The following is a 22791-nucleotide window of genomic DNA, read 5'->3' as shown; positions in this document are numbered from 1 at the left end:
TCTCTTCAGATCCTTAGCTTTGTCACTTTATAGACTGTAGGACTTTAGGGCAAGTACATGACATCTCAGCACCTCAGTTTCATTACCCATAAATAAGTCGGTTGACCTCTTAGAATGTTTCCTGAGTCTTATTATAAAGTCTATGAAACAGTCTATGCCCTTTGAAAGGCATCTGGGGAAAGTGGGGAAAGAGCTAGCCTCCCACTCAGAACAAAGACCCCATGTCAAGTCCCTCCTCTGACACATACTAGCTTACTAACTGGGATCCTGGCTGGATCACTTAACCTCTCTATTCTCCTCTCCAGGCAACTACCAAGACTATAAATTATAAATCAAAGACCTGTGTGTGCTTAGTACAAGGAATTTCCTACCTAGGAGTTTCACACACACAGATGAAATCATGAATCTGTTTTCCCCCAGGCTTCTTTTAGGGAAAGTACTTTTCCAGAATTACTAAGCACTAAGAATTTCTTGGGGGAAAGCTAGGTGGTGCAGTGGATAATGTACCTGGCCTAGAGTCAGGATGACATCTTTCTGAGTTCAAATCCAGTTTCAGACACTGACTCACTGTGTGACCCTGGGCAAGTCACTTAACTCTGTTTGCCTCAGTCTCCTTATCTGTAAAATGAGTTAGAGAAAGGGCAGCTAGGTGGTGCAGTGGATAGGGCACTGGCCCTGGATTCAGGAGGACCTGAGTTCAGATCTGGCCTCATTCATTTGACACTTACTAGCTAGCTGTGTGACCCCGAGCAAGTCACTTAACCCTCATTGCCCCACAAAAAAAAAGAGCTAGAGAAGGAGATGACAAACCAACTCCAGTATCTTTGCCAAGAAAACCCCAAATGGGGTCACAAAAAGTCAGACATGACTGAAACAACTCAACAACAACCATCTAGATCAGTCTCAAAGTGGAGTGAGCACCTCAGGTGGAGATAAGTTACCTATCACTTCGGTTCCCAGAGTCTAGTTCATCTCTTAGATGTCATGGAAAGAATTTTTTCTTGCATATAAATTGGATTAGATGGTCACTGAGCTCTTCTTATTCTGAAATTCAATAACTCATTCTATGATAATAAGAGAGGCCAAGCAATCACAGTTTCAGAATGAGCTCTAGAGTGGCCTCAGAACCCTTTTGACCCAATCCTTATTTTTACAGATGAGCAAACTGGGGCCTAATGCACCTAAGGTCACACAGATAAATAAGAATCAGAGGAGGGAGCTTGGGTTCTATTACTCCAGAACCAGTGTTCTTTCCAAGGCAGCACACTTTCTTTCCCTTTGGCCCTTCAGCTTCTAAGCTATACTGTCTTCACTCCAACCAAGAGGCAATCCAAGGCCACAATGCTCACAGGTCATGGCAATCCATCAGTTTGTTAGGGGGAAGAAAAAAACAACCCAACAAATTTGTCAGTGCTGACAAGACTCACAAATGACCAAATGTGTGGAGCCTCGGGTCTAGTCTATGTCCTCTTGCTTGACCTGTACTGAAGCCCTCACTGAGAATTAGGGGACCTCGCTACCAGTTGGGGACCTCACTACCAGTCATAGCCTTCTCTAACCAGGTGCACAATCCTGAACAGGTCACATCACCTCTCTGACCCTCGATTTCCCCATCAATAAAAAAATCTATAAAAATCTAAGGGCCCTTTCTGATCTATGATATTAAAATTCAGCTGTTAATCCTTACCAATACCGTTTTCATCTCCACATTACAGAGCAAGAGTTTAAACACTGTCATAATGGACAGTCAGTGATAAGAGACCTGAGTCCAAGAGAATAAGAAAAGCAAGAGGAAAGCAAGGCACCTTGGGGGTCTATGGAGAGTGTCTTCCTTAGCTATCAGGGACAGGTGGGTCCCTGACTTTGCCACTATATGCATCTTTCACTTTCTTCAAAGGTCTGTTTCCTAAGGCTGGTGCTCTTCTAAGTATAGCCCAGAGCTGCCATGAAGGATGAGTTGGGTAATGTATGGAAATGTGTCAAGAAAAAAACGGGGAAGAGACTGCTGGGTGGGGGTGGTATCATTAATTAGGGTTAGAGTTCATACACTTACCTAAAAGCCCCGGTGTAGCCATAATAGGTTTCTTTGGAACTAGAAGCACATTTATCCAAAACTGGTGAGTCTTTATTGCCAATACATAAGGCACAGAGATTGGAAGCAGGATCAGCACCAGGTGCACAGGATTCACTGAAGTATTGATCTGCATAGAGGAAAGACAGCTGTTTCTACTTGAATCAATACAAGAGTACTTCCCTTTCCCTCCCATGTTAAAAAGCTTCTATTTTAAACTATGCAATTGCCTCAATTAAGTAAATTGTAAATGATCTGATCATAAGCCCAGAACCTGAAATAAATTGGAGGCTGAGAGATTAGGCTACAGCCAGATATGCTGCCCATTGCAGGGATAGAATGTGATGGGGAAAAAAAATACCTCAAGGCTCATATATAGAAAGTCAATTCATAGACCCCCCCCACCAACACCCAGGTCCTTTGGTGACTACTTTTCTCCTTCTAATCTGTCTTTGATAGCTGATTTACCCTGATTCCACCCATATAGAAATGTTTAGGACTCCCTTCCCCCCAGGGTAGTGAGCTATCTCACAATGTCACTTTCCCCAAGTCTCTAACCACTAGAGTAAGTCAGACAAATAACTGCCTCAAAGAACCAGCTTACCAAAATCACAGGAATGGGTTTGGTTGTATATCAGGCCCATGGGTATGTTCCAGCCAGCAGTTCTTCCAACTGCTGTGTGGCAGGATTTCTTGCCTTTTAGAGTAGCCCAAGTGAGATCAGTACCTGATCTAACAACAGCCACGGCATAATAGCCTGGAAGAAAACAGATGCAGAAAAACAAAAGTTAGCATTGAGGCCTTCCCGAAGGTGCCACTTGGTGCCGCCAGACCAAGCCTTCTTCATGCCTTGGGAAAAACATATAAATGTCCCCAGAATTATGCAACTGAAGAGTTGGAAGGACCTCAGCAGGCATCCACTTCATTTCTCATTACCAGAAAGGTATCTCCACTGTAATATACCCAACACACAGCCTGTACTCAGAAAAATTCCAATTGGAGAGAATACATTATATCAGAAGGAAACCTTTTCCATTGATTTGGTTTTGCTCAGTTTTTCAGTCACATCTTACTCTGTGGACCCCATTTGGAGTTTTCCTTGACAAAGACACTGGAGTGGTTTGCCATTTCCTTCTCCAGCTCATTTTACTGATGAGGAAACTGAAGCAAACAGGGCTAAGTGACTTGTCAGGTCAGACAGCTAGTAAACATCTGAGGCAGGATTTGAACACTCATGAAGATGAGTCATCCTGATACTAGGTTTATATATATAGATATTATATATATATATATATACTCTATATATTATATATATATATATACACATACATGTATAGGTATAGGTATAGGTATAGGTATAGGTATAGGTATGGGTATATAGGTATATAGGTATGTGTATGTGTATATGCGCAGGTATGTATATATGCATGTGTGTATGTGTATGTCAACAGCTTGTTTTCCAATTCATACGCCCCAGGCCGCGCCCTGGAGAGGACACTATCAGCTACTCCTTATGGGTAGATACAACACAGGATGTGGCAGTTACCAGTTATAAGTCACTCAGATGCTAAGGCTCCCCACATCGGACTACACAGCCACACTGTGGCTCGTGGCTCTTCAAGACACTGATCCATGGTCCGTCCTAGACTGGTGGAGGCCTACTACTATGTGTATGTATATACACACACACATATGTGTAACATAAAATGTTCTCCATTCAGCTAAACACCTCTATATATGTATGTATGTATGTATATGTTCTCTCTATAACACATATACACATGTACATGCATATAGATGTGTATCTGTGTCTTGTGGTCTGTGTATATAATCAGAAATGTCTCTTTGTCTCCTTCCTACCTCCAGAAGAATCTTCTGTCTCAGAGTTGGGAGTTGAGAAAGTCACTTTGCATTTAATCCCTGACTGCTTGAAAGTGCAGGGATTGGTTTTTACCATTTTCTAAGCAAAATATGTATGAGTTTGATCCCCTTCTTGGCCTGCCACAGGGCTAATAAGGATGAACCCTGACCAGGGACTGTTCCATATCTTGAAATCTATAGGAACATATGCAATCCCCTAGTGACTCTTTGGAACTAATGTTAGGATTTTGTTTTTCTCCCTCTCTTTTTAAGTGGGAGAATAAGTGAATTTTTGTTCATTCAAAAACATTTAATTTTTTTTAAAAATCTGATCTTGGCTTCCTACCATTTCATCTTCTTCAGCTCTTTTGTAGCTCTGCTTTTTATAACAAGAGAAATGTTCTTTCCACCCCTGGAATTACCAGTTCAGACTCACCCTCAGCAGGTTTATTCACACAGTCAGGCCCATGCCTCTCTGCATCCTTAGGTGCTGAAATAAAGAAGACAGAGGAATGAGCCATCTTCCATCTGCAGTCACTAAATATCAGGTCTCCTTAAGGATAAGTGTTTATCCCATTCCAAAATTATCCCATTAAGGAGAATCTTTGATTTTCCACCCATTTAGAATAAAGTGAAAAGTGAAAGTTCATTCCCTTTCAGCTACCTACCCTTACATTTTGATCCCACCCTTAGAGTATGTGGATAAATCAGGCCCATATTTTGTCTTTCCTCTTGCCCTTTGACAATTTAGAACCTCTCTCCACCAGAAGTAGAGCAAGAAGACATGGAATTTGACCTTGTATGTAGCAAAGGAATAAAAGGCTAAGGGGCTAACCTGAGCTGTCTGTTATCTCAGAGCTTTAAATGTTTGAATGATTATTGGTCATACTACTGTTTTATCCCTTTGATATTTCCCACCCTTCTTCTGCCTAAAGGGAACAAATCCTAGTGAGAGTTATGTGCACAATCTTTTGTCTGGAGTCCAGAGGGAGTCAAGCACAAGGAGAAATGCTCTCTCTACTTACTATAGTTCTCTACCAGGACAGGCACCAGACCACACTTGCCAGCGAGATAGACATATCCTCCATCAGTGCTCATGGCATCAGCTTCCCCTTTCTGTGGGGGCAAAGCAAATAAATCATTACCAAAACACCTGGGATGTTACCTGTTCCATGTAGCCTAGTAGCGGTCCATCAGGACTGATGCAGTACACACTTGGTGACAGGGATGACTGATTAGGGAAAGGGAAGGGAAGGGAAGAGTACAATGGGAAGTAAGGAAGTTAAGTGGAGATTGACACGAGAAGACTACCTTGAATATCAGCCTCACACAGCAGACAATTGGAGGGGGAAATAATCTCACAAGGCATTTTCCTGAAAACAATCCCACGAACTAGGCAATTTTTACAATCATTATCCCCATCTTATAGATTATCTAAGGACTAGAGAAGTAAGCTGATCACAAAAACAGCTCAAGCCAAGGTCTCTGTCCTACCTTCCACCATCTCAGTTGCTCTGGTTGCTTGACACCTCACAACTTTCTTTTGCTTACCATGGACACTAAGCTACCTGTCCTCCATCTCTCACCCAGTTCTCCTCTGACCATCTGTACTTACTGATACATGAACTTCAGCATTAAGGAAGGCAGTCTTTGTTGATGGAATATTTATCCCCAATAGAAAGCTAATTTGGCCAGTATGGGGATGAAATCCACAAAGACCTTGACCTGAAGTAAAAAAGACCTGAGTTTCTGCCAGCTGTGTGACCTGCTGATGGAGAATTGGAAGTGGTAATACCAAAGGTAGGACATTTTCTGTGTTCTAAATCACAACCTCTCTCAGCCTCATTTTCCTCATCTGTAAAATGTGATACCTATGTCACAGAATTGTTGTGAAGCTCACTTGAAACAACATGTAAAATGCTTTCCACACTTTATAATTGACATTTATATATAATGTTTTAATCTGTTAGCTTCATTAACACTGTGTCTTCCCCAGTCACCACTGCCCTCCCTTACCCTCTGCAGATACCCACAAGGAGATGGAGACTACAACCTTTCACTGATCTGCAGAACTGACCTCAGCTGTCTGAAGGCTCTGATCCCATCCCTATCTTGCTTGTGCTGTTCCCTATATTTAGAGTCAGTTCTAAGGCTCCTGTCATCAGAGATCCATAGCTGAAAGGGACCTCCAAGGTCAACTAATCCAACCCCCTCATTTTACAGATGAGTAAGAAAGTAGGCAGTCTAGGATGCAGCACAAGAGACCCAACACAAGACATTTTAAAATATTACTTTCTATGAGTGCACATCTTTTATTGCAAAACAATCCCACTCTCCCAGGATTTTTATACTAAGTCAAGCCACACATGCTGCAGGAAAGGCTACGACTCTCTGGTGGGCAATAACACGCCCTTGGGTACACAGGACAATGAAAGAAAACACTAATTGAGTTGGGGAGTAAAGTTTTCAGACACTTCCTACAAAGTACAAATTCTTTGGTTCATCTCTGTCCATGTCATGAAGTTAACAGTACGCCAGCAGTGCCCAGAGAGAGCCAGGTTTTCTTTTCTCAAGCAGATTCCTATGAGGACCAAAAGGTATCCACATATTAGTCTGCTTGATGGCTCCATTGAGTTTCCTGGGCGTGGGGGAAGGGGCTCAGTTGAGTGGCAACAGAATGGATTGTCTGAATAATGGCAGCAATACACTTGGCTCCTAAGAAGTTGGTGTTCCATGTAATGCCCTAACAGAGTAGCCCAGACTTAGCAGAAGTATTGTTATTATTAATATTGATCATCATCTTCCTTCTCTGTTAGGAAATCCCTACTTTGGATGATAGTTTAGATTTAGACAGGACTATCAATATCATCTAGGCCAAGTCCTTCATGTTACAAGCAAAGAAACTTGAATCCTAGTGAGCCAGGCAACTTCTTCAGGGTCACACAACTGGTAAACAGTAGAGCCCTAACCAGAACCCAGGTTCTCTAGGCTGAAGAACCCCTAAACAATGATGCTGTACCAAAATGGAAGCTACCTACCATTATCTTGACAATGCAGTCTTCAGCATTTTCTCCCACCTCACATGCAATGACTCCATTACTGAACACGCTCCATTCATCACATTTTTTCTTTTCATCATCATTTACTGTGCACCACTTCACCTTCTTGTCCCCTAAGGAATGCATCTTGTCTAGGGATTGACCTGGGAAGAGAAGTAAGAGTTTAGCCTCCTAATCAATGCTGAAAATGAACCATGCAAGTGTTTGGAGGTGTGGCCAGTGAAAGATGAAATGACTGAGGAAACAAAGGTTTGATCTTGAGCTTATTGATTTATTAAACAATATATGACAATTACCCAACAAACCAAGACCAGACCCCTCAGCTTAGACCTGGACCCCAAATATAGGGGGAGACAGACTTAGATATTAAAAACAATTATCCAAATAAGGCCCATTAATTAAAAGAAAACAATACAACATTAAATCATCCAATTGCTAATTGGATAAAAGAGTAGGGATTTTCCAAGTTGGAAAGGAAAGAGCAAACAGGTACAATTCCCTGAAGGAAAAAAGAGATGTCCCACTCCCCTCAAGTATAAACAATCAAAGGAATATGGAAACAATAACTAATCAGTATGGAATAGATCAGTATGAGTTTCTTGCTATGTACAATTGTAAGAAAACTCCTTGCACGAGTCTTTGGATCTGACTGGGTTTCTGATCAGCATTACCTATATCCTTATTTAAGGGTCTCTGAGTGGCAAGGAGAGGTGGTCCAGCTTCCCAGCCACACAGGGCTCAATTCAAATAATACAATGAAGTTTTCTCCCAATTCCCACAACTGAATAAACTTTTTTCACAAGACAGAAGTTGGACTAGACCCATAACTGAATAGAAAGGGAACTGAGCTAGATCTAGCATTGAGTCACAAGATGGACACAATGTGGGTCACTCAATTCCCACAATTAACCATAGGGTGTCCTCATCCCCTCAGTTCCCTCAATTTCCTTAAATTTTGGGTTTCTGGCATGAAAAGAAGGTCATCATTCACCTAGTAACCAGATGAGCTCTTTCATTTCCTTGAACACGCAGGAACTCGGGGTCTTACAATGATCATTACCTCCCCCTTGTCACCCATTACACTCCTAGAAGAATCCCCCTAGCCTCCATCTTCTCTTTAAAACAAGGAGGACTAGAAAAAATTATCTGCAAGGTTCCTTCTAACCCAAAGCATATGGCCCTGTGGTCTTTGGAAAGGAAAATGACTCTCTTAATTTCCAAGGGAGGCTGGGAGGGAAGAGAGGCAAAGTCGGATCTCTGTGGCTCTCTCCTAGGCCAACAGTAAGACCACATTTGTTTTCTGAATTTGGCAGCTCACCCCACTGGAGGGCTATGTTCCCATGGTACATCAGCAACAGCAGAATTTTACCACTAGAGGGGCTGGCCTATGGACCACTCTAAATGAGCAAGTCAAGACACCCTCATGATGTCATCAGAGAACAAAGGAAGAACAACTTTAAATAATTGAAGGTAATGTTGAATTTCAGGTAGATCTTAGTTAAAATAAAGATGTAATTTTTTTGTCCCTATCCAAGTCACAGACCCCCTGAAATGTATCCATAGATCCCTTAGAAGTGCATGAAGCCTAGGTTAAGAAACTGAATAAAAGCTTCCAGGATGCAGTTTCATTGACCTGTGACTTGTCCAAAGATTTAGACCTGGGAGAGACCTCAAAAGCCATCTAACCCCAAACCTTTCATTTTGCAAGATGAAGAAATGGCAGAGAGCGCTTATGGGATGTGGCCTGAGGTTGGGCAGGTAGTAACCATTGGTTTTAACCTAGATCCTCTGAGCCCCAGAATGGCCCATTTTCCACTTCCATTTCCACTCTGATTCTAACCCTAGTGTGCTGTTCCACATCATGCTAGAGACTGTGGATATTTAAAAAACAAAAACAATTTACCAGGGGCTTACTTTCTAAATACTTCCTAAGCAATGGATTAGACCTGACCTTTCAAGGACCTCTCGGTACGGCTTTGGGAGTGTCATTTTCCTTTGATGGCCTCTATTCTCACATTTTTAAAATGAAGGAAACAAATATATGATCTCTAAGGTCCCTTCTATCGTTGAAATTCTCTTGATACATGATCAGATTCTCAAATATCTTTGATTAAATGTATGATCTCTCAAACACATGATATATTCCTATATCATATGTATTTGTATATAATATATTCATCATATATCTTGTATATTCGTATATCATGATATATTCACATCTACATGATTTCCAAAGTCCCTTCTATCCATGAAATTCTGATATGTGATCAGATTCTCAAATGTACGATCTCTGAATTATATTCTCAAATTTGTATGATCAAGTACACGATCTCTCAAATATATGAACTCTAAAGTCCCTTCTATCCCTGACATCCTGATTCTGTACTTCCCCAGTGATGTCAACTTGGAACTGTGATGGTTAGGAGGATTTCCTGAGTAGTTGGACTGAGGATCGTGGGTAAGATTGGGGAGGGACATTCTGAAATTTCCCCCTGTGCCAAGTAAAATAACACTGTGTGGACAGCAGAGCCTCAGGATGTAGTCCTTGAAATGTTTGTCACTGTCCCTAATCAGAACTAAATCTTCCAAAAGGCTACCAGATTCAGGTGACAAACACTGAGAGCCATCTGGCCTAATAATCTGTGGGAGACCAGGAGGAGAAAGTCATTTAACCCCTCTGAGTCTCGGTTTCTCCATCTTATCAGTTGCCATGGATTTTTATAAAGTGTTTTGGAATTCTCAAAGGGCCAAATGCCTGGAAGTGTTATGATGTCTTACAGTACCTGCAACTGAGTTAGAATCATGGACTGCCCTATATGCTGACATCACACTGCTTGGGGTCCCCCCGGTGTGGACCAGTCTCTGCTTACCTTTCATAGGCTTAATAGCCTGGATGAATTGGTATCCCAGGTACAGTTCATAGTCCATCTTTGGAGGAATCCTCAAAAGCCTGTTGGCGGTATCCTTAAACAGCAAGTCTTTTCCATGTGGAGAACTAAATAGATTGAATTTCTCTGATTTGCCCTTGCCAAAATGTTCCTATTCAAGGAAAAAAAAAGAACCATGAATGAAAACTACTAACGAGGGAGGAGATAACCCAGTGTTTGGGTTCTTTTCTCTCTATTCTCTCATTTGGTGACCCAATCTGCTCCCATGCTTTTAATTATCATCTCTTTGACATTGGTGTTCACCAATCTCTATATCCAGCCGTAGCCTCTCTTGAGTTCCCATCTATTTCCATCATCACCAGCTGCCTCCTGAATAGTTCCATAAGCATTTCAGACCCCAAAAGAACTCATGATCTTGTCCCAAACGCCCATTTCTCTGCTGAAATGGGCTCCACCATCCTTCTCGTCACCCAGGTTCACAGCTTTGGAGTTTTCCTCAATGCCTCACTCCCTCTACTCCCAACTTTTACAGTCCCTGCTTATTAATCTCGTGATCTTCACAGGCTCTCCCATACTCATCCCCTTCTTTCCTCTTCACTTGGACCACCATCACCAACTTATTTCAGTCCCTCTTCACTTCTCTGCAGCATTGCAATAGCCCCCTAATTGGTCTCCCTGTCTCTTTTCTCTCTCCTCTCCAACATGCCCTTCCCAAAACTTCCAATGTGACACTCCTGAAGCCCAGTGGTGACAATGTCACTCCCCCACACACACACTCAATAAACTCCAATGATTGTCTATCACCACTAGGATCAAAATATAAACTCTGTTACTTAAAGGCCTTCCCATGTGAAGAGAGCAGAGGCAGGGGAACATCATACCCAGTAACAGCATCTGATAAAGATGACCAACTGTGAAAGACTTAGTAAATCTGATCAGTGACCCATCCCAGCTCCAACAGAGTGGTGATAAAGAATGCTATCCACCTGCAGACAGAAAACTAATGGACTCAGGGTGCAGAAAGCATGTGGTGTTGTTTCCCCTTTGCCTTCCTTTTTCTATCTTTCCCCAGAACATGCCTAATGCAGAAATGCATTTTGTATGACTTCATATTTGTAATGAACTTTACATTTCTTGCCTTCTCAATCAGTGGAGGAGGGGAAAAACAGGAGGACAGATTTGGGAACTGACAATAAAATAAAACTTAATATAAAGAAAAAGAAAAAAGGCTGAGCAATACCTGTGCAGTGGAGAGGAGATCCCAGATCGGGTCCTCCTTGCCATTCACATTTCGGGTCACGACAGCATGGGCTGGGATTCTGGCCAGGTTGCAGTCCAGGTACTGACTCACAGGTTTCCTTGTGTTATCAGGGCACAGTAGCTCATATTTTTCTCTTTCTTCCTCGGTTTGAAGGTTCTCTGCAAGAAGGAGCAAAAACCTCAAATGAGCAGAGTTCCAAGGATGATTATAGGCCCCATGTGAACTGTTTTCTTGAAGCAGAGTCTCAGCATCTCCAGAAGACTGAGCCTGGCAAGACTAGTGAGGCCAGATCTTCTACAGTACAATCTCAAATGGAATAAGCCCTGTGTGCAAAGCACTATGATAGGCACTCCATGAGATACATATTTTGAGTAAAAGGAAAGGATCCAGAGGAAGAAGAAATCTCTGACCAACATCTATAGTGGAATCAGAATTTTAGGCCAAATAGATATTAGCCCTACTATTTTGTTGTGTTTCTAGAATCTTGGCAATACAACCATACAAAGGCCTAAGAACAAATTGGATATTGCTGAAGGACCAGCCTTTCCCATGAGAAATCTTGCATGTTGTCAATGATCCATTAACATGTTACCTCTACCCCAGCCCCACCCCACCACTTCCCTTGGTTGTGGAGTCTCATTGATTTCCACTTTTATGTCTAATATTTTTGTCTACTTTGTGTGGTCCTCACTCTGAAGGACATTACAATCTGGCAGGGTGAACTGGTACCAAGGTGGGTAACTTTAATCTACAAGTATTAGGGTATGGGTAGAGATGTAGATAGAAAGGTTAATAATCAATGATAAAAGGGGGCGGTTAGGTGGCTCAGTGAATAAAGCACCAGCCCTGGATTCAGGAATATCTGAGTTCAAATCCAGCCTCAGACACTTGACACTTACTAGTTGTGTGACCCTGGGCAAGTCACTTAACCCCCATTGCCCCGAGCAAAAAAAAAAAAACAAACAAAAAAACAACTCAAAATAATCAATGAAAAAAAGGCCCAGCAGAGGCCAGTGCAGAAAATTCCACCTATCTTCCATCAGATGCTAAATGGTGAACTATCTTTGTTATTATTCTCTTCAGAAGAGGGTTGTAAGAAAGAACAGAAGGGCAGGAAATAGAACAAGACTGAGATTGAGCTATGCTCAATGCTTGGGACAGCAGAAAGGTGGGCTTCTCTACCTGGGTACTTACCTAACACGGTTGTGTGCTTGACAAAACTCACATCACCCGCATTGTCCTTCAGGCATCTGGGGAAAAGGGAAGCCACAAGCCCATCATTAATAGTGTATCCTCTGCTTTCCTACAATCCTCACAGACATAGAAGCCTATGTGAGAATCCAGAGCACATCTGGTCCATAGAGGCTCATACGGTCACACAGTAGGAAGTGTTAGAGGCAAGATTCAAACCCAGGTCCCCCGACTCCCAATTCAGCACTCAGTGATACTTATCAATTCTATTGATGCATGAAGCTTAACTTCAATTAAGGGGAAGGTCCCACCTACTCATAGATTTAGAACTAAAAAGGACTTTAGAAATTATTGACTCCAGCCCCCTCCTCCTGCAGATCAAGAGCCTGAGGACCAAAGTTAGGTGAGAAGTGACTTTCCTCAGTCTCATAGGTAGTAAAAGTAGGAGAGTCAGGATTCAGACTAGAGTCTTCTGACTATAAATCCAGTTCTCTCTTTTGGGGGGAGGAGGGGGAGGCAATTGGGGTTAAGTAACTTGCCCAGGGTCACACAGCTAGTAAGTGTCAAATATCTGAGCCCAGATTTGAACTCAGGTCCTCCTGACTCCAGGGCCAGTGCTCTATCCACTGCACCACCTAGCTGCCCCATTATAAATCCAGTTCTCTTTCCCCTGGGCCAGTGAGACTTCTCATGACCTGCTTTGATTTTGGTTGCCTGTTATTTTATAGGTATCAGTCTAATTTTCTCAAGCCAGCTAAGTGGTTGCAGTGGATAGAGTGCCAGGCTTGAGTTCAAATCCAGCCTCACTAGTTAGTGTGACCCTGGTCAAGTCACTTAACCCTGTTTGACTCACTGAAACAACTGAACAACTAGTCTTCCCATCCCAATCCAGTGTTCTTTCCATGGGCTCCTTGAGGGCAGAGACCACTTCTGGTACTTCTGTATTCTTATAGTCCCTAACTCAAGGTTGGGGATTCAGCATGTAACTAATGCCCAGGGTGATGTTAACTACAGAGGAGGTTCAGACACTGACCTAAGATTCTGCCATCCCTCACGTTTTGCTGGGATTTCAGGCAAAAAGGGGTGTGTGTGTGTGTGTGTGTTTGTGTGTGTGTATGTGTGTGTGTGTATGTTTAAGTAAAACCATTTTAGAGACGCTAACATGAAAGAGAATTATTTCTGGGTTTTAGAGACCCCGAGCTGACAGGCTGGAATTAAAAAACCATGTTTCCCCCCTTTTTTATGAGTATAGGTAATTTGGCCCCGCTTGACATAGAGAAGGCAAAGCTCTGCTCTGGAAATCTGCTGAACCAGTGTGAAGAAAAATAGCAGGAGAGGAAACTAGTCAGAGGGAAATATCTATTTCAGAAATCTAATAGAGGTGGACAGGCAGGAGGGGGTCATTGGAAGGGAAATGAAAGATCAGGTCACATTGGCCCATAGGAAAAAGTGAGCCCAGAGGTCAGGCTGTGAGGCAGGGTGTGGGGGAAATTTTTCATAAGTAGCCAGCCCTTCTCTGACAACCAAGGCACTCTCTTGGCTGGACTCCTGTATACTAGATAACTTTCTCAGTCAGGCCCTTTGTCTTCCTCCAGTTCAGGCCTAGACTAGACCTAAGAAACTGAAAGAGCCAGCAATAACAGCAATGATAACAATAATAACCCCCTCTGTATATAATGCTGAAAGTTCTGCAAAGTGCCTTACATAAATTCACCTCGTTTGAACAAAAGTAGAGATGGCTGTGGAAGGACAGAACACTTGCCATCTTGCCCAACTGCTTTGGGAAACCAAGGGTCAGGATGGTTGAAGTCAAGGTGGCGCTGTTGATGGGACCCAAGAAAATCACAGGGGTTGGGGAAAATGTTCACAGACCTCTTGAGGCTTGAAGCATCACTACAGTTACAGGGAGGGTTCAACTTACTTGAAAGCTCCAGAGTAGCCAAAATAAGGTTCTCTGTCTGAGCAGGCACACTTGTCACCACCTTTTCCGGCACACAAAGAACACAGTTTTGGATTCTTCCCCAAAGCACAGGGAACACAGCTTCCAGAGAAAAACCTGGCCACAGCTACGGAGAGAAAGGAACGGTGGGCATGAGCAGTCCAGGTCATGTGGGAGGACCCACAGGAACATACCAGTCAATAGTGCTTTCTAGGCCTGCCCTCTCCCCAGAAGTCATCTCCCTAGCAATCTGCACTAAGGTAGTGATCTGAACCACTTGCTTTTCACTTTGGATCCACAAGAAGGTCAGCAATCTGGTTCCAAGCACAATAATCACCCACTTGTATTCCTCACTGACCCATTAGTCCTGGGCCCATCTTTCAGGTGTGAGTTCTGACCAATACCCTGGCCCAAGCATATATCTATCCTCCTGGTTCCTGGGAAAGTCCCAAAGCCAAGGAGATCAATTAGTTCCAAGAGCCACTAGTTCAGTACTTTTTAATCAGAAGGTCCATGATCAGCTTACATTTTTCTAGCTGTGTTTCAATAAAATTAGCTTCCTTTGTGATCCTAGCTATTTTACTGTTTGCATTTAAAAACAGTGTTCTGAGAAGGGATTTATGGGATTCACCAGGTTACTGAAGGGCTCCATCACAAACAAAAAAGTCAAGTCCCTTAAACTCTCAGTGCCCTAGGCACCTTGGGTCTAAGCCTATAAGCTAGAATTTCCATTCAGTAGAAAAAGTTTCCTTCTGAGAACTCATTTCACTCCTGAAATCACAGATCTGGTTGGGAGAAACCACTGATAATGACAACACTGCAGCTAGAAGCCACACTGAACTTGACAGCTTACCATCCTCTATGGGCTCTGGAGGTCCTTCCCAGTCCAACAAGCCAAGTGCATAAAGTGTCCCCACGGGCATGATCCACCCAGCTGACCTGCCCAGGCCAGTGTGGCAGGACCTCTTGCCTTTGAGGTCTCTGATTTGGAAATCGGATCCCTTCTTCACAACAGCTACAGCAAAGTACTGAGACAGAGGATCTATAAGAGATGGAAGGAACAGGAATTCTCAGCTAGGAGCCAAAGACAAGAAGGTAGCATTCTCTGCTAATTTCCTAAGGGGAGGGGAGATCCAGGAAATCTCTGATCCTGGTCTTGGATCTGTTGATCAGGAGAAGAATTTGAAAACTCTTATAAAACATTGTGTGTCTATGTGTGTGTGTATGTATGTATATATGTATGTATGCATGTATGTATATAAAATGCATGTGTATGTACATATAGACATTTTATGTGTGTATCTAAAGTGTATATATACTCACATATACATATATACATACATATATAACATATATGAAACTCTTCTAAAACACAAAATAATGAAGAGTGAAATGAGCAGAACCAAGAGAATATTGTATACAGTAACAACAATATTGTTTTAAGAACAACTTTGAGTGAAAAAGTCATTCTGATCATAATTACTGCTAGAAAAGGACATATGAAGACACTACATCCAGAAAAAGAACTGATAAATAGATGTATAGAATAATTTTACATATGTGTATGTGTGTGTGTGTGTGTGTGTGTGTGCCTAATGGTCACTGTCTCTAGGGTGGGAGGGAAAGAGAATGAAAACAGAAATTTACATGATAACTTTGTTGTATACTTATAAGGAATGGCAAGTTGTATAAAATAGATTTGCAGTTTCATATTCAATCATATTTTATTACCCTATATATGTTACAGAAATACTTGTTTATTCCATAAATTAAAAATAAAAGAATTTTTAAAAAAAAGAAAAAAAAGAACTCTTCTTTGACTGGTATAGAAGAAGATAATCAAAGCATTTCAAATCATTAGATGCTGGGCAAATGAGTGACTAAGAAAAGCCCCTGCTTTACATTTACCTACTCTGCAGTCTCTTCTCCTGACAATGTCCCAGCTAAAATATTGTTTTGGTGACCAGAATGATGTCCCTTATTGATTGTTCCTTTGTTCCTTGCACCATGGGTTTGAATTCTCCAGCCCCAGAAGTGCATAGAGAAAATAAGATCAGAAGGTAGAAATGTAATGGGGGTGTTTACATAAGGGCCTCTGTGATAAGGAATTTCTGGAAGTTTTGGCCCCCAACAAAAGCCCTATTCTCTCACCCTCATCAATGGCCTCTCTTGAAAATAACAAAACCCTCCTCACATTCTGCAATTGGGGTTTAGTCTGGTCAACATGCCAAGAGTTGTCAGCATCCGATCTCCTGCCCTAGGAGCCAACATGTGCAAGTCCAGGAAAACTCACCTGTTTCAGTACCATAGTCTTCAGCAACAACGGGTTTCAGATTGTAGGGGACCAGACCTGCTTCATAGATCAAACCACCATCGATAGTCACAGCATCGGCATCATTGTCCTGAAAGGGATGAGTTAAAACAGCATTCAAGTCCTTTGTCTCTCAATAAGAACAATATGAACATGTTTAAGGGATAGGTTTGGCAGGAAATCATAGGCCAGGAGCTAAACTAGTTGACCTCAGAGGTCCTTTTCAGATCCAAATCGATGATTCTACGATCTTTTCCCATTTGTACTTGAATACCTTATTCACCAGGGTTCTCCTCCACCCCTAGAAGATAGTCTGGAGGAATTCCTGTGGCCAACAAATAAATAAATATATAATAGTGCCTGGTAGCAGAGTTCCAGGTAATGAGCATCACTGATCCGGGCTGAGTCTCAGCTGGCAGGCATCTAGTCACTGGGCCCTTACTCGGCTAAGGGCTTTCCAGCTTGGTAGACTTTGCCAAAGCTTGCCCTTTGCTGGCATAACCTTTTTTTTTGGTGAGGCAATGGGGGTTAAATGACTTGCCCAAGGTCACACAGCTAGTAAGTGTCAAGTGCCTGAGGCCGAATTTGAACTCAGGTCCTCCTGATTCCAGGGCTGGTGCTCTATCCACTGCACCACCCACCTAGCCCCCTTTGTTGGCATAACCTTAAAGAAGCCAGGGTCCCTTCCAGGCAGCAGCAACAGAAATGGTCTGGTTTTATTTTTTAAAATAATTGGGCTGGGGGCAGCTAGGTGGCGCAGTGGATAGAGCACTGGCCCTGGAGTCAGGAGGACCTAAGTTCAAATCTGACCTCAGATGCTTAACAATTACTAGCTGTGTGACCCTGGGCAAGTCACTTAACCCAATTGCCTCACCAAAAATACTAATAATGATAATAAAAATAAGTGGGCTGCCTTTGCAGTTGTCATCTCTGGATTTTATTTTTCTTTCCTCCTCTATTTTCCATACAGCTGCTTTCTCAGCATTGCAAGTAATTCTGTCTCCCCTCCAGGCTCCCTTTGTGGAAAGCACTTTTCCAGAATTACCAAGCACTAAGAATTTCTCTGGGGCAGTTAGATGGTGCAGTAGATAGTGTGCTAGGCCTGGAATCAAGAAGACTACTCTTCCTGAGTTCAAATCCAACCTCAGACACTAGTTGTGTGACCCTGGGCAAGTCATTTAACCCTGTTTGCCCCAGTTTCCTCATCTGTAAAATGAGCTAGAGAAGGAAATGGCAAACTACTCCAGTACCTCTGTCAAGAAAACCCCAGATGGGGTCATGAAGAATCAGACATGACTGAAACAACTGAACAGTAACAAGAATTTCTTAGAGACCCTCATAGAAGGGAAGTACCAGTGTAATAAAACAAAGTAAGAGTGTTAGGGGAGAGAAGAGAGAACATTCTTCCATTTTCCCTCAGGAAGACAACCGTACACCCCTCACCACATCACTAAGAAGGGTTTGTGACCTACTGAGATGGCCTTGACACAATCCATGTGGGAAGTTTTCTTTATACAGGCCAGATCGCCATTGTTGATACTCTTCAGGGCCTCTTTAAAGTCATTACATTTCTTCAGCTCATTTTCTGATATGACACACCATCTTACTTGTTGTTCTGAAGCCAGGCACAGCCCTAAAGGAGAGAAACCAGAGGGGAATGAGTTCATGACCACACTCACCTCTCTCAATCAGGAACAGAGAAGGTGCCCCCTGTCCCAAGTCCTGCTCCCCTGCCGCAGTCATCTTCCAGGAAGGAGTTAAGAGGGACAGGACCTCCAGTGCTTGTTCAACCCAGCCTTGGCTAGTCATCAGCTCTCAATTAACCAGGGCACAGGATCTCAACACCAAGATGCCTTCCCTTTCTTCCCTACCACCTCAGAATCTAGTATGGAAGGACCCTAGGGATAGCAAAAAAGATAATTCCCCCCTCCCTCTCCCAGTTATTTTGCTCTTCATCGATGTCTCTTTGGGGAAGGGGGAGGTTGTGTTTTGTTAGTGCTAATGTTGTTACTATTTTTCACAAAGTCTTTTAATATGATGCATAAAATAAAATATATAGTTACAAAGGAAAGCAACTATATTGAATTGTTGCTGTTGTTGTTTTAAAAAAAAGGAAAGAATAGGGGGCAGCTAGATGACACAGTGGATAAAGCACTGGCCCTGGATTCAAAAGGAACTGAGTTCAATTCTGGCCTCAAACACTTGACACTTACTAGCTGTGTGACCCTGGGCAAGTCACTTAACCCACATTGTCCTGCAAAAAAAAAAAAAAAAATTAGAGAGAGAGAGAGAGAGAGAGAGAGAGAGAGAGAGAGAGAGAGAGAGAGAGAGAGAGAGAGAATTTGTAAACCCCAGGTTAAAAAACCCAGACTTAGGAGCAAAGGATGGAGCACTGGCCCTGGAATCAGGAAGATCTGAGTTCAAATGTGGCCTCACACACTTGCTAGTTATGTGATCCTGGGCGAGTCACTTCACCCTGTTTGCCTCAATCAACCCATGTGTAAAATGATTGTGAGAAGAAAATGGCAAACCACTCCAGTATCTTTGCCAAGTAAACCCCAAATAGGGATATGAAAGGTCAGACACAATCGAACACCATCAAAGAGGGACTGCAAGCACAGCAGCTTACAGGAAATATATTCAAAGTATATTTTACACATATGCAGAAAGCCAAACCACTAAGTCTGGGAGTTCATCAGATATGGATCGAAACATCCCATAGTTCCCATCATCCTCTTTGCACTCATGAGAAGTGTCCTCACACAGTTCTTCCCGGAATAAATAGTTTTCACAGGAGCGTCTTCATCACAAAATGAGAGGGGTTGGACCAGATTTCTAAGGTATCTTAGAGGACCTGTACTGTACAATCTTGTCCACTCTTTTGGACCATGTTGCCTAAGTCTTGTCTTTTCTTTTCTTTTCTTTTCTTTTCTTTTCTTTTTTCTTTCTTTCTTTTTCTTTTTTTTCTTTTGCAGGGCAATGAGGGTTGTGACTTGCCCAGGGTCACACAGCCAGTAAGTGTCTGAGTCTGGATTTGAACTCAGATCTTCCTGAATCCACTTATGCCACCTAGCTGCCCCCACCTTGGTCTCTTTAAAATCTCTTGTTACTTCAAAACTAGGCAGACTTCATCTAATGTCATGTGCTCCACATAGATTTAGAACTGGGAGACACTTTGAATGCAATTAATTCCAACAGTTCCATTTTATAGGTAGGGAAAATGAGGCCCAGAGAAATGAAGTAACCCAACCCCAGGAGTCACACAGGAAGGAAATGTCAGAGCCAGAAGGAACCCAAGTCCTTTGATTTTTATTCCAAAGGTCCTTCCTCTATGTCGCAGTCAGTCATTCGATACTAGAATTTAGAACTTAGTTATCTAGAATTATTAGTTAAAATGGGAAGCTACTATGAGGACTGGGGTGAGCTTCTCCCCACCCTCCCCAGCCTTGCCCTCCTCCCTAGCTTGCCCAGAGGCACTGGGAAGAGGATATGCCTCAGTGAGGCCTCTCCTCCCCATTTGCCCCATTCAACTAAGGCACAAAAAATCCTACTTAAGACTTTGCGAAGAGGCAGTGTGACTGGCACAGCTGGCTGCCTCAGAAATCAAGGCCTGGGTTCAGTTGCTGAGCTCCTCCCAGATGGTTCTGTCTCCCCCTCTAGGAGTTGCCAGGCCTCTATTCCATACTTATCTGGTATTTGCTGTATCACATTTGGGACTAAAGAGCCAAAACTTCCATTTGGCTTATTAGCAAAAGCAAAAGGAAAGCGGGGGAAGGAGGAGTGTTTTTGTATGTGCTAAGTAGCAAACCAAGTTATTTTGGAAAACTCACTATCCCAGCAATTTTCCAAACAAAATCAATCACTCAACACAAAATCAATCACTCAACAAGCATTTAGTAAGCTCTTACTGTGTGCCAGTCATCTTAAGTCAGCCCTGGGGATTAAAAAAAAGGGGGGACAATCCACTTGCCCTGGATTCAGGAGAACCTGAGTTCAAATCCTACCTCAAACACTAGACATTTACTAGCTGTGTGACCCTGGGCAAGTCACTTAACCCTCATTGCCCCTCAAAAAGTTAATTAATTAATAAAATAATTTTTTTAAAAGGCCCCTCTCAAGAAGCTCTCATTAGCCATCAGCCTCCCATTAGTGTGTTGTCTCTCCCTGTAAGAATGTAATCTCCTTTGAGGTCAAGAATTCACTTGGCTCTTGTACTTCTATCCCCAGTGCCTGGCATAGAGTAGGCCCTTAACAAATGCTTGTTGAGTGATTGATCTAAAATTTCAGGAATAGGGCATTGACAAGAAATAGAGCACTGGAATCCATCAGAAAGAATCTGGAGAAGCAAACTGGGAGGGGAGCTCTTCTGGCTTATTATAAAAGACCGTAAAGCACCATCCCCCCTTTATTATTGCTCCTAAACACCTGCTCTCAGCTCTCTACCAAGTCCCTCTAACAAGGAGCTGAGCAGCTGTTTTCATCTGGCCTCTACTCCTGACTGGCCTGGGCACTGCAGGTAGAGCCCTATAGCTCTCCTCCATCCTAGTGTCTCCCAGTGATCCTGTGTTTCCTCACAGCTACAAAATGAGGCAATTGGACTCTTAACCTGGGGCCCTGGGGACTTCTAGTTCTAAAGTTTTGATTCAGTGCTTTCTAGCTCAGGATTTGTGCTTTGGGATGGAGGTGCCTCATAAGGCAGATCATAGGTATTACTGACTTTTACACCACCCATTGATCAGGAAACTTCAAGTAACCTCTGCATTTTTATCAGGTCCTCCTTTTATAAAAATAACCTCATGAAGGACATTTCCCACTCCCTTCAAAGAAGCTGCATTAGCCTGGGCAAATTATTTAACCTCTCTGGGCTTCAGTTTCTTTATCTGGAAGATGAGGGGGTTGAATTTTACGTTGGTCACTTGCAACTTTCTAAATGTCCAGAGGACTCAGGGTTGGAGTAAAGAAAAGGTGAGCAGAAATTCTGTCTCGGTGTGCCTATTGGCAAGTCCCTTACCCCTCTCTGGGCCTCAATGTCCTCATCTATAAGATGGGATCATAATAGCACCCATCTCACAGGGCTGCTCTGAGGATCGAATAAGGTAATATATGTCAAGTACTTTATAAACCTTAAAGTGCTACTGTAAATGCTGGCTATCATTATTATTAAATCTATAAGGGAAGCACCTCAGGATCTCAAGGCTGCACTCATAAGCAGTTTAACCCCAGGACTGATCTCTCTTCTATGCCAGTTATGGGTCTGACTCCTTCCCATTATTCTGTGAAGACAGGGATGGGAATCCAATTCCTGACACCCTCCATTGTGCTAGTGGCCTCAGAGAAAGCTCACACTCTGAGATATGGGGAGGGCTGCCATGGACCCCTGCTTTTGCTCACAAAGAATGGACAAGACAGACTACCTACTACTACTAGATGTCCTCTAATGGACAATGATACACACCTGCCCAGCCACCCACACCTCACACCCCCAAAATGAGCCTGGCATCCCCTCTCTAAATCAGTAGCCATTCAGTGGTCTTACTTACCTATTATCCCGAAGGATAATAAGGCGGAGAAAGTGAGTCTCATGTCTTTGTTGGTTCTGGGTCTGGCAGCAAGGGGGTGGTGGGGCTTCTATCACAGAATGACCCCCTGGATTCTGTGATGGCTTCTTAGCTGCTATTCTGGCCCTTTTATAGAGAAACAGGAGCTGTGTTAGCAAAATCAGTGACCTAACAGTGTTTGTCCTTCCTTGTTGCCCAATAGCCACTCAGCCACCTTCTTCTCCCTCTTCCCTTTTCCCTCCCCTTTCCCCTCCCCCTCCTCCCTCTTCTTTCCCCTCCCCCTGCCCTCCCCTGATGATTGCATTTTCTGGAAGGTTTGGGCTCTGTTACAGCACTGCAGGGCAGTAGCCAAGGGAAAGAATGCTGATTAATGGGGATGAGGCCAGAGGAGAAGGAATAAGGAAAAGCATTAGATGTTTTGTGAGGGCCTCTTGTGGTTAAGCACCTCCGGGGGTCAGGGGTCCTATGCTATGACTGCTGGAGAAAAACCCACATTTGCAGTCAGTTTGGCCTGAATCAAAGTGGGAAAGGCCCATTTCTAGTCCAACAACCCCTTTTTCAGAAGAATGTGTGTGTCACTGATAAACCCTGAACTTGGGATCTTTCCCCTTTCACTCCTGCTTTTATTCCCCTAGGATGGGGAGGACTGGACC

General features: G+C 43.0%; 1 protein-coding gene across 1 annotated transcript in view; it reads right to left on the bottom strand.

Moving 5' to 3' along the window:
* The window catches only part of LOC122745899 (lactotransferrin-like), a 31408-nt gene extending 9130 nt beyond the window's left edge, over positions 1 to 22278 (bottom strand). The window contains exons 1-13 of the mRNA XM_043991348.1: positions 22121 to 22278; positions 18053 to 18213; positions 16563 to 16671; positions 15123 to 15311; positions 14252 to 14396; positions 12334 to 12389; positions 11119 to 11297; positions 9861 to 10029; positions 6970 to 7133; positions 4957 to 5047; positions 4368 to 4421; positions 2676 to 2828; positions 2054 to 2201 (exon numbers count right to left, since the gene is read on the bottom strand). Of these exons, the coding sequence (XP_043847283.1) occupies positions 2054 to 2201; positions 2676 to 2828; positions 4368 to 4421; positions 4957 to 5047; positions 6970 to 7133; positions 9861 to 10029; positions 11119 to 11297; positions 12334 to 12389; positions 14252 to 14396; positions 15123 to 15311; positions 16563 to 16671; positions 18053 to 18213; positions 22121 to 22163 (1661 nt within the window). The 5' untranslated portion in view covers positions 22164 to 22278. The remainder of the gene's footprint in view (positions 1 to 2053; positions 2202 to 2675; positions 2829 to 4367; positions 4422 to 4956; positions 5048 to 6969; positions 7134 to 9860; positions 10030 to 11118; positions 11298 to 12333; positions 12390 to 14251; positions 14397 to 15122; positions 15312 to 16562; positions 16672 to 18052; positions 18214 to 22120) is intronic.
* Positions 22279 to 22791: the final 513 nt, after the last annotated feature.

The sequence above is a fragment of the Dromiciops gliroides genome, chromosome 3, assembly GCF_019393635.1.
Source record: "Dromiciops gliroides isolate mDroGli1 chromosome 3, mDroGli1.pri, whole genome shotgun sequence".
NCBI lineage: Eukaryota > Metazoa > Chordata > Mammalia > Microbiotheria > Microbiotheriidae > Dromiciops > Dromiciops gliroides.
This window is presented reverse-complemented; position numbering and strand designations above follow the sequence as displayed.